The sequence below is a fragment of the Delphinus delphis genome, chromosome 5, assembly GCF_949987515.2.
Source record: "Delphinus delphis chromosome 5, mDelDel1.2, whole genome shotgun sequence".
NCBI lineage: Eukaryota > Metazoa > Chordata > Mammalia > Artiodactyla > Delphinidae > Delphinus > Delphinus delphis.
This window is the reverse complement of record NC_082687.1, coordinates 38,407,503-38,423,931: the sequence shown is the minus strand read 5'-3', so window position 1 is coordinate 38,423,931 and position 16,429 is coordinate 38,407,503. Positions and strand designations below refer to the sequence as shown.

At 35.3% G+C, this 16,429-nt stretch overlaps 1 protein-coding gene across 1 annotated transcript in view; it reads left to right on the top strand.

Moving 5' to 3' along the window:
* The window catches only part of CDS1 (CDP-diacylglycerol synthase 1), a 69,115-nt gene that overhangs the window by 41,614 nt on the left and 11,072 nt on the right, over nt 1-16,429 (top strand). The window contains exons 6-10 of the mRNA XM_060011662.1: nt 5,610-5,668; nt 7,382-7,464; nt 9,231-9,318; nt 11,930-11,998; nt 14,771-14,923. Coding sequence (XP_059867645.1) covers nt 5,610-5,668; nt 7,382-7,464; nt 9,231-9,318; nt 11,930-11,998; nt 14,771-14,923 — 452 coding nt within the window. The remainder of the gene's footprint in view (nt 1-5,609; nt 5,669-7,381; nt 7,465-9,230; nt 9,319-11,929; nt 11,999-14,770; nt 14,924-16,429) is intronic.

Here is a 16,429-nt window from a genome sequence, read left to right as displayed (position 1 = left end):
ACACATGTCCCCTAGTTCATTGCTGGAATGTGAACAAGGACCTCTAAGAGCATAAAGAAGGGGAAGGAGGGCCTTGCTTTGCAGGGGTGGGAAGGCCATAGAACACCTTGAAGAAGAGATGACAGGTGTCGTGAGAAGCAAAGAACAATCAGGTGTTTGCCAGGTGGACAGAAGGAAAGGGCATTCCAGGAGGAGGGAACAGCTGTACAGTCTTGAGAACGAGAGAGGGTGGCGTGTTCAGGACCAGTGAGAGGCAGTGCAGGTTGCAGAGGTAAGCAGGAGCCCCGTCTTGAGAAGCTTTGTGTATTCTGGGAAGAGTTTGGGCTTTATCCCAGGAAAACTACTGGAGGATTTTAAGCTAAGAGATGATATAACCAGATCTGTAATTAAATGAAGGATGAGTTGGATAACGTTAATAGAGTGACAAGATAGGAACCTGTTGCTCTAATTCATACTAAATATAATGTAGGCTTGGCCTGAGGTTTATATTTAATAGTAAGAGGGTTATAAATTTTAAAAAATTATGGGACTTCCCTGGCGGTCCAGTGGTTAAGACTCCGAGCTCCCACTGCAGGGTGCGGGTGTTCATTCCCTGGTTGGGGAACTAAGATCCCACATGCTGCGTGGCACAGCCAAAAAATTTAAAAAAAAAAAACCTAAAATACTGTGGGCTGATCTTAGAAACCAACTGCTATTTATGATAGTCTATGAAAAATTGCTTTTGTATCCCAAATTATTGGCTTGAAATGTACTTTTTGTTGAGATAATTATGTATTTCCATGTAGTTTTAAGAAATAATAGAGAGTCCTTTATGCACTTTGCCTAGTTTCCACTAATGGTAATATTTTGAAAAATTACAGTGTAAGATAACACCAGGATATTGACATTATTACAGTCTTACAGAAGTATTTTTAAAGCAAAACTTTTTTTTGTTTTAAAGTGTAGTTGATTTACAATGTTGTGTTAGTTTCTGGTGTAGATCAAAGTGATTCATATATAAATTCTTTTTCATGTTCTTTTCCATTTTGGTTTGTTATAGGGTATTGAATATAGTTCCCTGTGTTATACAGTTGGCCCTTGTTGTTTATCTATTTTATATATATTTTATAGATTGCATCTGCTAACCCCCAAATCCTAATTTATCCCTTCCCCACCCCTTTTCCTCTTTGGTAACTGTAAGTTTGTTTTTTATGTCTGTGAGTCTGTTTCTGTAAAACACAACTTTGTAGTAAGCTAGGAGCTACTGGGATAAGAGATGAAACTTCCAATATAAATTATTCATAGTATTCTATATCTGTTATCATTTTACACGTGTCCTAAATATGGTCCTATTAAATGACCATAAGCACTCACTTTATGTTTCTCTTGTTTTTTTAATTTCCAGTGCCTAGCACAGGGTCTGGCATTTAGGTTCCCAATACACATTTACTAGATGAATGATCAGAGGCTGAGAACATGCACATCCACACACAGTGCTTTTTAGAGAGATTTTTTTTCAGCATCAGTGTTTTGGTTGCTGGGTCTTGAGGCCTTACTGGTGATTCTTGAAGTGATTAGCAACATTCATGAGCTTAGTCTAGCAAATGAAGGTAGACTTTAAAACAGGAGTAAGGAAATAGAAAGTGTGCTCTGTTGAGAGATTTGTACCTTTCTCTCAAATTATGCTGATAAAAATCTCTGGAATTCTTCTCGTTAAACAGCATTCCAAGGGTCCTGCCCAAATTTTAGTTCTGCAGTGGTCAAATGACTTTTATAGGTCTTAGCAGATTTAAAAACCAGAGACAACACAAGCTCTTTCATTGACGTTGAATTTTATTAAAATAAAATGTATGTATATCCAGGTCTGACCCACTCACCAAGGCCCACCACATTAAATGACGTGTTTAATATTATACCAGATGACTCACTGACTAGGACCTGGAAATCATCCTGACACTTAGATAATTTTGTTGTAAAATGAATTTGAGTGATAGCAAAAAGAAAATTATAGGAACAACATTTTCTCTAGAGTCTGGATATATTTTAAAAAGATCTTGGGGCCTTGGATTTGGGGCTCTTTAGAAACCAGAGCAACTATGTGATTACATGTCTAGTAATGATGGGTGAATAAGCTTAAGATGTTGGACCCTTAATATCATCACCTTAAGATCTCTTTATCCAACCAGTGATAGGCATATTAAAGGCGTATTAAGTTCAGTGGTTTGGTTGTTTTGTTTTGTTTTGTTTTTGCTTGTATTTGTGCATGGCTAACTGTTTTGACTTCTTTTTAAAAACCCTTAAGGGTAAGTTATAACTTGAATATAATACTTTGAATTCAAGAAAAATCAATGGACTTATAAGATTAAATTATAGCTAAAATTAATGCATGATTAAGAATGTTTTTCCAAATATCCTGAATATGTTTTATCTCAAAGGATGGTGATGAAATCTTTGAAAGATGTCACAAACAACTGTTCATAAAGGACTGTATCTTCAAAACCACTTACAGTTTTTAAATTCAGATGATTAGAATCTATACACATATCAGTCTTGTTCTATACCTTAAACTCACCGTGCAGATTAAGAGAAAACTTTTCTCTATCTTAGCCAATATAATGGTTGGTTTGTGTGAATTTCTACAGTGCACGTTCAAACTTTTTTAAAACAACTCAGTTGTATTCTAGTGGCTGAATATGGGCACACATAATGCAGTGTGCTTCTGAATTTGTTGAACATGATGTTTGAAATGTTTTGGAGTTAGATTAGCTAGGGAAGTGTAATGAAAAATACAGCCATGTGAAAGTAAAGGATGAGTCAGTAAGCTCCAGTATTTAATCCTGGGTCCATCTTTGTTTTTTGAGTTAAGGACTGCATGTGTTTACTGAATTGGTTAATCACCAATAAGAAATTTTAAAAATAACTTGATTATTTCTTTATATTTTCCTGTCTCTTCAACTAGATTATGAGCTCCTTGAGTGGAATGCCTATCTTATCCATTTTTTTGTATCTTGTGTCTAGTGCTCCATAAATATTTTTTGATTGTCCATTTTTTCGGAAATTTCCTCTATCCCATCTTTTGGACTTTTCAGTGTCTTTTTTTTTCCCTTCACTTCTCCTGACTGCTTTAGAAATCTCATTCTTTTTTGTTCTTTTTGAATATAATTGTCTGTAATCTGTTGGGTAACTGGCTCTCCCTAACCACCTGGGAACTCCTTGATACTGGGCAACAGGATATACACATCTTTGCATGGACAGCACAGTGCTGTTTATATAAATGGTGATCAGTAAGTGTAACTAAACATAATTATATATCAAGAACTGTATGTTAGGAAACTTTTTCAATGAATACTTTTGTTTACAATACTGTAACAAATCCTATGATATTAATTGGAAATATAACCGTACAAATGTTCTTTGTTAATTGGGGAAAAAGTAAAACTATGGATCTAAATGTATAAAGTTATGCTTTCCATAGATTTATTGAAATATAGCATGTATGTATTTTTACACGGTTAAACATAAAATATACACATAGCTAGATGGTTGTGAATGAAAAAGTAAACTTATGTTTCTTTTTTGGATTCTTTTTCTTTGAAAATAATATTTAACCTTAGTTATGCTAGGAAAACACTTTACATCCTCCTCTTCCACATTCAGAGAACTGTATTATTTTAATGTATCTAGGAGTCAGATAATTATATCCTTTATTAGAGTACCCTAAACAGCTGCATTGCTACTGGTTGATTTAACAGTGAAATTGGATCAGGTAAAAGTGAGTTGCCAAGACTGTCCTGGATAAAAATCATCATTAGGAAAGTACTGAATAAGTCTGCTGGTAATTTTATTTGAAGAAGTGCTTAAGGGTGAACGGTATTATATAATTTCAAGAAAGAGACCAACCAAACGTGTTGTACTAGTATTTGTGAAGAGGTAATTCATAGTTAATGATGTTGAGAGGTTCCCGAGGCTGTGCAGGGAGAGCCAGAGAGGTCCGTTTGGACAGAAGGGGAGGGTCCAGAGGCATCTGTCTTGCCTCTGCTTTGCTTTTACCCTATTAGCCTCTGAACCAAGTCCAATCTACCTTTAACCATGGACCAATGGCATAAAGCAGCATAGAAATTTCATTATTCCTTAAGCAAAAAAATAAATCTACCTGCTATTGAAGAGAAATTTAAAAGCAATGATTTTTAAAGAGGTCTTTTATGCTACTGGTGATTTCAGTGCCATGAATTCCATGTTTTAATCTCCCCCTGCCCCACCTTGCTTTCTTTTTCTCAAGAAAGTGACATATGGCTGTCAGTTTGCCTCTACTCAGAGAATGTTTCCATATTTCTTTTGCAGTTCAATCAGTTAGATTCTATAGGTGACAAATAGGAGGTGAGGTAGGATCTGGGAGCCAGTGTGCATTCTCTTCCTTTATCATTATCCTTTACACTGACATTACAAATCGGTCATCAAAAAATAGCTGCCGGCAGCTGCTGTTTGATTCTTTGCTCTGGTCAGAGTAGTATCAACCTTGCTTACTCCAGTGGGTAGAATTGCCTTGGTAAGTATAACTTAGATATACAAAGTCTAGTACTTTATTTCATATGGGATAGATTAGGTGACAGTTCGTTTTCTATCTTAGAGAACTCTCTAAAGATATTGCAGAATAGAATGCATGAGTAGCTGTTTAGCTGAAATTAAACTTGGCTTATGCATTTCCAGTATCTACTTCTGTAAAAAAATAATTATCTTTAAAACTTCACAGATATATTGGGCAAAAAGTGCTTCATATTGCCTCCCATTACTTAGTATATAACTATTAGATTTCATTTCATTAGGTAGAATTTTTATTTAGTAAAATTTTATGGTAATAAATTTGTAGGATATAAACAGAAACACAAATACTGTTTGTACATCATGAAATTATTAAGAGTATTATGTTTTACTGTAATTATTATAACATGGGTCTGAGAAATTTCAAATCACTCTTAACTGATGAATCTTGCTGATGATAGTTTATGGAACCACAAGACTCTTGAGAGTCATTAGGATCTAAGGGTTTAACTCTTTTCTAGCGCTGTGATCCCCAGTAAATTAATGAAGTCCTTTGTGTATTTTTCTTCATCTGTAAATTGGAGATGATAATGGGTACTTACATCATAGGAAGGTTGGAAGGGTTAAATGAGTTAATGCTTCTCAAATGCTTATACAAGAGCCTGGAACATAGTAAGTGTTCAGTAGATGTCAGCTGCCATAATAATTATTATTAATTTTTATATTATATAGAGATTGAAACATTCTACACAGACATTTGATGGATTGACTAGCAAATAAATTTTAGTGAACTGAAATTCAGGATCTGTTTTTCCATGTCCACACATTAGCAAGGGACTAATTCACTTAATTAATGTAGAAGATGTTTATTGAATTTATGCCATGGACTATATTAGGCATTTTGAAGAATACAGGGTCATTTCCCTCTAGAAGCTTTTACTTAAAATGCTTAATAGAAGAGCAGGAGAGCGTATGAGTGAGTAGCTAAAGCATAGCTAGATGTGGTATAGAAATTTGGCTTATATGAGCTCAGTGAATCTTAAACTTTGTAACAAATTATACAATAAGCCATGTTTTTTGTTCTTGAACAGGTTTCTGCATGTTTGTGCTGAGCTTGGTGAAGAAACATTATCGTCTGCAGTTTTATATGGTGTGTATTAACCATTATTCTGTAGTCACTGTATGTAATAAAAACCTTTACCTTTATTTTTTTCTGTGGTGAGAAGATATAATCTAATCTTCTAGTTGCCTAAATGTGAGGAATATTTGAATTTTGGATTACTATTATATATAAAAAGTTGAAGTTGAAAATTTTTTGAGGATTTAAAAATTTTAACTGTTTCCAAAGTTTTCCTAAAAACTTTTTCTTTGAATATTTTCAAAGGCTATAAAATTAAATTCAAGTATTTGGGTTCCCTAAATTTGTAGAAATTTGAGGTGTTTCCACAGTCTCCTGGACAGTTAGTAAGTCTTGGAAACATCTACCATCTTTTTGTATGGAAAGTAGCTATGTTTACTTGCCCTTAGCCTGGGCATAAGGGGAACAGAGCTTACATTTTCTTGGCAGCTATAGTTAGTTATACAGTCACATGATTCTTCGTGGCCAAAGATACTTCATTCAGTGTATCATTGAACAGTGTTCAGTGTTTTATGAAGTTTATCATTGTACATGATGACCTTCTCTTATTTCCTTAAAAGGTAGCTAATTATAAGACTGTAAAACGCAAAATGTAGTATTTAGATCTGTGAATTCATGTATTAGTAAGGCTTGTTTTGGATTTGGGGTATATTTCCTATTTTTCATGCTGTGCTTTTTCCCATTAAGACATCCTGCTGAGCACCATAGCTGGGAAATTGTAGTATTTCTTACATTTCTAATTTCTGGGGGTCTTGAGAGGAAAGAGTAGAATTCTCAGTGAAAATCTAGAAACCATCAAGACAATTAGAAATACTAGAATCTGCTATGAAAATATAAATGGTTCCTACTGGAAAAAATCATTTATGCATTTGGAAGCAATCAGGGTAGAAGAGAATTGGATTGTATAAGCAGATGAAAATTAAAAAAAAAAACCCAACCAATATAATATATTTTTTGCTGAAATGGAAAATAGGTTTATTTTGAATAAATCAAAATCCTAAGAATTTTGAAAAGTCATAACTTCCAATAAAAATTATGAGACTAGTACATAGAAATGTTAGCGCTTTTTGTTCACAATTTGCTTATACTAATGATGCTAAAAGTGGTTAAAGTGGCCATCTCTCAGGCTAGATGGAATTGATGAAACACAGAGGACTTTGAAATTTGAAATGGAGTACTGTCATTGCACAGAGCTGTGAAGATCAACTTTCAAGTATGAAAAGATTGAGTTTAAGGGCAATTGATTCCTGCTGGTTTGAATCATTTGAAGTTAGAAATAACTCTTTATTGGAAAATGGTACCATAGTGAACTCAGAGAAAAATCGTTTTTAGCACTTCTAATAACTAGAGAATGCAGCCAGAGTAGAGTTTTAGCTCCTATCTAAATGCCATAGCAACAGCATAAACTTATCATTATCATTTTAATCTCATGATTCAAGATTATGTTTTTTTTAATATGTCTTTTTTAAACTTAGTAGTGTATCTCAATATTATTAGCATTCGATTTGTGTATAAATTAAGGTTACTTTGTTAAATGTGTTCATGGTTTTCAGATCTCAGTAGGCACTAAAATTAATATAATTTACTAACGGCATTTATTTTGTATGACCTTATCTTATGAAATGTGACCAACAGTCATGCTAGAAATTTGTGTTTCAGAATTGCTTCGTGGGCTGCACTGATCCGTTGTGTTCACTAATTGTTGTATTGTTGTGCTATTAACAGTTCGCATGGACTCATGTCACTTTACTGATAACAGTTACTCAGTCACATCTTGTCATCCAAAATCTGTTTGAAGGCATGATATGGTAAGGGGACAGTATTATGCTGCTTTATATTTAAGTCATAGCACTTTTAAAGCTCTTTTACATTCGACAATGTCTTACAGATTTCTACTAAAATGTACTATTTGTTGTTGCTCTATTCCATTAAAATAGCTTACTGAGTTTTGCTTACTGTTTGACAACTGAAGACAAATGCTTTGTTAACAACTGGAAAGCTTCCTTATTCAGGTTTCAAATAAAATGCAGGAAGTCCTCATAAAAGCACCGAACAATTAATTACATTTTCAGGTGTTACTACACCTTAATATGACTTTTTTTAAAAAAACAAAGAATTGTGTTTAAAAAGAGTGTATTGTTTATGTGGGATGCAAAAAAAAAAAAAAAAAGAAAAAAGGGAAAGTTTGCTTTTCGGCAAACAATGTGAAAGTTGGGTAAGTTCTACTCTGCCTTTATAATAGGAGTTGGTGTCCAGATTTCGGGTATTTGGAGTTACTTGCTATATAAGCAGTGGGTTGCAGATTCAGAAAGCATTTTTATCAGTTAAAAATTAACTTAAATTATAACAATTATTATAAATTAAAAATAAGAGTGGAGAAAAACTTAAGATTTTAAGAAATCTGGCTATATTTTCTCCACATTCTTTTAAAATACAGTAATTAAAATCTTCTATAATTGATGGGTTTATTCAAGATAAATTTGTTCCCTTGACAGGTTTGTGTTTTTTTAACCAAGATATGTATGTGTGTGTAAACAATTGGAATCATTTTAAGATTGTCTTCCATATACAAACTTTTAGTTGATGGGAGGCAGTTACTGAAATTAGTAGGTTCTGTACAGTTAGTAGGGTTTTAATGCAACTACAGGCTAAGATAGTATTAAAATAATTTTTCCTGAAGGAGTTTGTATTAAGAGCTTGGTGTAAGTTTATCAGATTATACTGTCTGAACAATTGACTCATTTCTCTTTTGAAAGGCTGTTTTTAAAAAATTATACCATTGTAACTTGTTCCTGTCAGCTGAAAAAAATGCACAACGTGAACGTTGTGAGTTAAGTTTTATTTGGAGCCAAATGAGGACTATAGCCTGGGAGAACAGCCTCTCAGATAGCTCTGAGGACCTGCTGCGAAGAGGTCGGAGGGGAGGTCAGTAATACTTGGTTTTAGTGAAGGGGGCACGTGCCAGCAAGCACACATTTTGGCAGAAGGTTGCTGCTGGTCATGGGGAGCAGACGCTTCCGTTAATGATTTTAGTGCTTTTCTAGATATGAGAAGATGTAAGAAATGGGGCTTATAAAATCTTCTCCTAAAAAATATCTAACTCTCTGAAGGACTGTTCTGCCAGTGTTTCCCAGAGCACACAAGTGCCTCATTCCTGATCTCAGTGCTGAACTCCTTTCAGGGTGTGTTGGAGGTCAGCGACTGCAGTGGCTAGTGACCTAATCCTTGTAGAGCCAGATGGCGAGTGACAGTTTTTAGTTGGCATTCCTCATAAAACTGAAATTTGAAAGTCCATAGCTATAGAAATTGATTGTTTAATTTTAAAGTTAAGTTGATTATTTAATATTTTCATTAGCAATATTCTTCTCGTATGTTTATAGATTTTGCTCTGCTTAATTGCTAAATGGGCAAATTTGGTTGGTATTTATTGTGTCTGTTAATTAATCTTTTAGTACGTGCTGTGTTCTGGGCTAGGCTGCAATGTAATCCAAAGGATTATTGCATTGGTTCATTATGAGTCATAAGCTGTAGAAATAGTTGCCACTTAATCATACGGACTTTTTTTTTTTTTAAGGTTCCTTGTTCCAATATCAAGTGTTATTTGCAATGACATAACTGCTTACCTTTTTGGATTTTTTTTTGGAAGAACTCCATTAATTAAGGTAATGGAAAAATACCACAAGCAAACCCTGACCATAACTTAAAAGATTAGCCACTGGAGAAATTCCCAGCCATTTGGTGCTGTTGCACATTTTTGATTTCTGAGGTGCTTTGATTTTCCTTAGTTGCCCTCAGCAGCCACAGTGCAGAGGCAGTGATCTGTATTTCCCAATGATTCCGTCTGGTTCTTCATCAGATACTCTCTTGGCTCCTTGGTCATTTCCCCTCTCTCGTGAAGGCTCATGTCATCTTTTTGCTGGTTTCTTTCCCTTGGCTGTTGTGCGGTTCTTTATTCTGCTTCCCAACAACCCTCTAAACAGGCCTGTCCTTGACTCTGCTTTCCTCTCAAGCCATCTCATTTGTCTCCTCCTTCACCAGATTGTTTGAAAGTGTATATTATACCATTGTCACATACTCATGTCCATTTGAAAGACTTTTATACCCAAATTTGTTTTAAGAAAAAATTTGAGGTCCTACAATAAAACACTGATGAATGATGCAAGTGATAAGGAAAAGTGAAGATAAGGGACAGGAAAGTACACATGAGGAGACCATGTAGTTTTGCCTTAGATTTGGTTCTGTTTACAGTCAGTGGAGGCAAAGAAGAAAATGAAGTAATTTATACAGTTCCCATCTTGGGAAAGAAAGAAAGAAACCAACTCCTCATGGAAAAACAGACCTTTTTCTAGAACTGATTTCTTTTAAAAATAAAAATAAAAAAGCTTTTCACGCTGGGGCTACATAGAGGATTCACTCAGTTCAGATATTGGGCAAAGTCTTTTATAACATTCTGACAAATGCATTAATTGGCTATTTTGATGTAATCACATGAAGGCATTTATGGAGGGACTGAGACAATTGTTGAGATAGAAAACCTGTTTTGTTCAGAGTGATGTAAGGATAGTTTATCATTCCTAGAGGAGTGCGTGGACGGCCTGTCCTTCAAAAACACCTTCCTTAAATTCTTCCCCTCATAGGAGTCCAGCACACAGCATTAAGCTGAGCTGTGGGGATACTGGCCAGTAAGCTATATACATTTTTAAAGTCTCTAAATCTTATTTCAGTACAAGAGCAAGTGGTGAAGTAGTCAAGGATTTTATACCAGCTGAGAAGTTGTTGGCTTAGGAGCCCTCAGAGGCTGTAGAAGAATCTCACTGTCTGATTTTGAACATCAATTTCTAGTGAATTACCAGGCTGGATTAGTTGTATAATATACGCAGATGTAATTAAGCAAGTTAACCCCTAAATCAGTATGATATGGGGGGCTTCCCTGGTGGCGCAGTGGTTGAGAGTCCGCCTGCCGATGCAGGGGACACGGGTTCGTGCCCTGGTCCGGGAAGATCCCACATGCCGTGGAGTGGCTAGGCCCATGAGCCATGGCCGCTGAGCCTGTGCATCCAGAGCCTGTGCTCCGCAACGGGAGAGGCCACAACAGTGAGAGGCCCACGTACCACAAAAAGAAAAAAATTAAAAAAAAAAAAAATATATATATATGATATGGATCAATTTAATTCGATGAGCTATCTTTAAAATAATCAGCAGGCACTTCTGAATTTGAGTCAACTCCTACTTCATGACAATAATATTGAATTATCCTAGGAGACATTGTATATCAGTCACTTCTCTATGGCGGAATTGTTGTCAGATTGGTCAAGAAAGCCTTGGTACTTTATAAACTTCAGGACAAGCGCTCATGTAGTTTAGCATATCACCCATTTCTATCTCAGAAACTTCCCTCCGATATTTATTTGGCTTCTGTTCCCATTGATCCACTGAAAGGAACATCACAGAGGCCGTCACTGATCTCCTGACAATCATAGCCCTGTACTGAGTCCTTATCTTACAGAGCACCTCAGCCAGTTAGCACTGTCTACTCCTAAATCTTTTTCTCCTGCCCCTGCTTCACCAAGTTCTAGACTTTCCTCCAGATTTCTCTCCCTGAATGCTCCATGGACTAATAAACAATAGCCGGAATTTGAAACAAACAGTATTCTCAGAAGCCCAATATGTTTCTTCATGGAGAAAGACATATATAGTGACTAAAGGAGGGAGGATATGTGCATACTTGTGAGGCAAATACTGTACCTAGGGCTGTGGAGCTTTTTGCCATTTCAGAAAGAGGACTGTTGTAAGCTTGGCATTTGGGAATATATGAAAATCTGGGGTGCTGCAGAATCCATGTTTTGTTATACTCATTCTATTTTTGATCAGTAGTAGGTCAACACAGACCATGTATACTTAGAATGAATGAATATGTCTCATCCTTATTACATTATTCTGGGGGTTTATATAAGCATGAACATTATGGGACAATTATTTCAGCATAGAGTTTATAGTCCTTTGAGTGAAAAAAGCAAATTGAGGCTATTTACAGAAACAAACATATTCACAGTATGTAGGATGTCTGAAGGCCTAATATGTGTTCGACTCTACTAGAGAGATTTGCACAAATAAATCACCATCATGGACTGAAGGAAAAAGGGTTGCAAAGCCTTTCCAATATGAAAAAAAGAAGGAGAGAGGTACAAGGTATTATGGGAATTTATTGAACATATGTATCTGTGTGTTTTGTGAGTGCAGTAACTCTTTCTAATTCTATTTGGCCTTTTTCAGTTGTCTCCTAAAAAGACTTGGGAAGGATTCATTGGCGGTTTCTTTTCCACAGTCATCTTTGGATTCATTGTGAGTTTCACTAAGATTTTTATTTTATTTATATTTTGAAAAGTGGTAGCAAGTTTATTAGTCTATTCTGAACCTAAAAGAATTAAATCAGAAAATGCTAATAATGTATTAACTGAAGCCCACTAGACGGAATCCACAGGCATACCTCAGAGATATTGCAGCTTCAGTTCCAGGCCACCACAATAAAGCAAGTATTGCTATAACGCAAGTCACGTGAATGTTTTGGTTTCCCAATGCATATAAAAGTTACAGTTACATTATACTGTAGTCTATTAAGTGTGTACTAGATTAAGTCTAAAAAAAACAGTGTATATGCCTTAATTTTAAATACTTTATGGCTAAAAAATGCTAAGCATCATCTGTGCCTTCGTTGAGTCATAATCTTTTTGCTGGCGGGGGGTCTTGCCCGGATGTTGATGCTGCTGACTGATCAGGGTGGTGGTTGCTGAAGGTGGGTGGCTGAGGCAGTCTCTTGAATAAGACAGCAAGGAGGTCTGCCACATCGATCGTCTCTTCTTTCATGAAGGATTTCTCTGTAGCATGCAAGGCTGTTTGATAGCACTTTACCCTGCTCAGTAGAACTTCTTTCAGAATTGGAGTCAAGCCTCTCAAACTCTGCAACTGCTTTACCAACTACATTTATGTAATATTCTAAATCCTTTGTTGTCATTTCAACAGTCTTCACAGCATCTTCACCAGGAATAGAGTTCATCTCAAGAAACCACTTTGTTTACTCATTCATAAGTAATTCCTCATCCGTGAACGTTTTATAATGAGATTGCAGCAATTCATTCCCCTCTTCAGGCTCCACTTCTAATTCTCTTGCTATTTTACCACATCTGTAGTTACTTCCTCCACTGAAGTCTTGCAGTTGGAAGAATGGTGCCATTAGACTTGTTTGAGGCAGGGTTGCCATAGACCTTCAATTTGTGAAAAACACAGTACCTGTGAAGCACAATAAAGTGAGTGCAATAAAATGAGGTATGCCTGCATTCTATAGCTCAGTAACTCTCATCGTGGCCTCATAACAGAACCACCTGGGGAGCTTACACAACACCTATGTCCCAGCCCTCTTCCAGGTCAATTAACTCCCTCAGCTGATTCTCATATAAAGCTAGGCTTGAGACCTGCCATTGTGTTTTGGTAGTTTCTAACAGCTGTTCTGCCTTGTGGGTGCACAGGTGCTGGGACGGGTGGTGGCTTTGAATAAAAGCAGAGAATGCAAATGATATTGAAGAGTTCTGTCTCTTTAACACGTACCAGCTGCTTGGCCTAGTGGGTGCTTACTGCTGTGAGTCCAGTTTACAGAAAAAGCTTGTTAAAAATAATTGATGTTTACTTTTAGCTATGAATAATGGATATTGTTAATGTTTTAAAAATTAGTGTACAGTTATGGAATTTATGCTTTTATTCAAAGGTGTCTTGTGAGAAATCAAAAAAGGTACAGAAAAATGGCTGGATATAAGATAAATATACCAAAAAAAATTACTGTCAGGAAGTTTAATTTTTTAAGAGTCTTGTCCCTAACAGTTCTAGAATATATTCTATAGCCAAATATAGAGTGACTAATAACAACATGGAGCTTTGAGAGGGAGCAAATATACGAATAAATGGAAATGGGCCAGGCTGGAGGGGAAAACCACCATAATTCCTGTTTATCAGTGTAGTTCATTCTCAATGAAAATTGCAATAGAATTAAAAAAATTATTCCAGTGTTTATTTGTTAGAATATCAATGAGGTAATAACTGATGAACAGAATAATGAAAAGGGATCTGGTCCTGTCCAATGATTATACATTACGAAGAAGGGATTATTAAGTTAAATACTACTACAAGAATCTAGTATCATTAAAGACAATTTAGAAATACTACAAGAACAGCCATATCATTGGAAGAAAATAAAGAGCTATCCTATAAGAATGTAATGCATGATGAAATAAGGAGGAGGGAGCTTATATATTTTTTAATAAGTAATTTTGAGGAAACTGGTTGTTTGGAAGCAAAATCAACTTATATCCATTTCTAGTGTCATATTTGCACTTCTATCAACCATTTTTGAGCAGTATAATGGTGTGAATGTCTGTAAAAGAAAGAAAATGAACTATTGTATAGCAATTTAAATTTGTAATAAGATATTTTGTTTTTATGTATCTTCTTCCATGGCTGAGGACAGCTAGTTTTAAAAATTGCAGTGATGTGTCCAGGGAAAGAATAATTTAGTCAACATTGTCTGGGTTGGTTAAGAACAATGGTGTTTTTCACCTGTGCTGTTTTCTTAGTAATTTTGAATCACTGTTTATTTTTTTAATTGATGAAATTAATATAACCTTTATGCAAGAAACTTTAGTCCTGTACTCTCCCATACCTTTATAATTGTTAGCTTCTGCTGACATTAAATGTGTTCTTAAAAAAAGTAAAACCTTGCTATAATTCTTGTCTAAATGTTCAAATCGGCTTCTTTTTCTAACTTTCCCCTTCCCTCTTTTCCTATACTGAGATTATAATCATACGGATTTTCAAAAAGTTTTGTTTTCTAATGGCTTTTTAAAGTTTTTTATTCCATCAGTTATGGTCAGTTAACTTTGAAAATACATGGCAAGATGTGAATGCGAGGAAAATTTGGCATTCTGTTTCTGGCCTTTCTGACACATAACATATATACGTTTAAAAAATTTTATATATATACACACACGCGCACACACACACACACACACACATACACATACATATATTTTCATGCAATGTTTTACAAACGCTTGCTTTGTTATTTAGGCCGCTTACGTGTTATCCAAATACCAGTACTTTGTCTGCCCAGTGGAATACCGAAGTGATGTAAACTCCTTCGTTACAGAATGTGAACCCTCAGAACTTTTCCAGCTTCAGAGTTATTCACTTCCTCCCTTTTTGAAGGCATTGTTGAGACGGGTAAGATAAACATGGTGGGGATCCTCCCTCCCAAAAATTAAGCTTCATTTATTGCAAGAGATCGATTTCTGCAGAATTTTTAACTCTGTAATACAGATCACTGTCTGCTTGACATCAATCATATATTCTATCCCCTTGTGATTTCCCTTTTTTATATATAAAGTGAATATTACTGTCACAAACCAGTTGTCTGTTAGAAACTTACTTGCCTAATGGTTTGAATACTGGTGGTAATTTATCTTGAAAACATTTTTAAATGTCTCTTAGATTTCTACAAATCAAACGAGTTATAATGAGTTTCACGTGTAACTGGTATAAATTGACTCAATTTAAAACTTAATTAAAATTCACCAGCTCAAAAATTACTTGATTTTTAGGGGACTTTTACTAGTACAGAAAGCTGCTGTTTCTAAAAATCACTTTCCCTTCCAAAAACACTGCTGCCATTTAAAGGTAACCTTGAAGGATGTTGACATGCTGTCCAGTAGATCCCTGCTGATCTATGCTACCAGGACTAGTGGGTGGTTGGTTAAAGTGGGGAATCAAATAATTGTGTGTGTGTACACATGAATGCATCTGAAACATTTATTATTTATTTATTTATTTGGCCGTGCTACACAGCTTGCGGGATCTTAGTTCCCTGACCAGGAATTGAACCCTGGGCTCTGGCAGTGAAAGCACCAAGTCCTAATCACTGGACCTCCAGGGAATTCCCTGAAATATTTAACTTTTAACTAAAGTTACTTTTTAAGAAGAAGGTTAACCAACAAATTATTTCTCTACTTGAGGGCTCAATACATTGATTCCAAGAATTTTTTCAGTGTCCAAGCCATCTATTATCTGCTGTAAAACTCTTTGATACTGCTAATCTTTGATTGGGGCAAGGCCGTTCCTTTGCGAACAGGTCCAAAGATTGGAGTTCTTAGTGATCTTTCTTAAACCACACCCATTATGCACTCTCTACAATTTGTAGTTTCAGTTTATTTAAAGTGGAATAAGAACTAAGAATTTACAAAATAATTTGGCTGCAGAATTCTTCTCAACTTTTCATAATTGTCTTGCTGATGTTAATTTTGGTAGAAAATAAAGCATTTTATTTTCAGGTGTTTCCACAGCATTTAACTTAATTTTAAGAGAAAGACCAACTTTCCCATCATTTGTCATATAAAATTAAAGTGAAATAAAATACAAGTACAAAATACATTATATAATTACAAAAACAAAGTGCTACTGGTAAAAAACAATGTCAGAAATTAACTGATTCTTGGTAAGCCTATGACCCAAGTGATGTAGAAGTTTCTAGACAAATTAGAAAAGTAGCCTATCAGATTTTAGCACACCAGGCGCTTTCAGTACGCTTACACAGGGAATAGGGAGTGCTGGCTGAATAAGCAGAGTGGTAACGAGAGCTTACACATTTATTTTTTCCTATGATCTTGAAAGTTTGTGAAATTAACAAAAATATGGCATGTGCTTTGACTTAGTGTTTATATATAATGGCTCTGA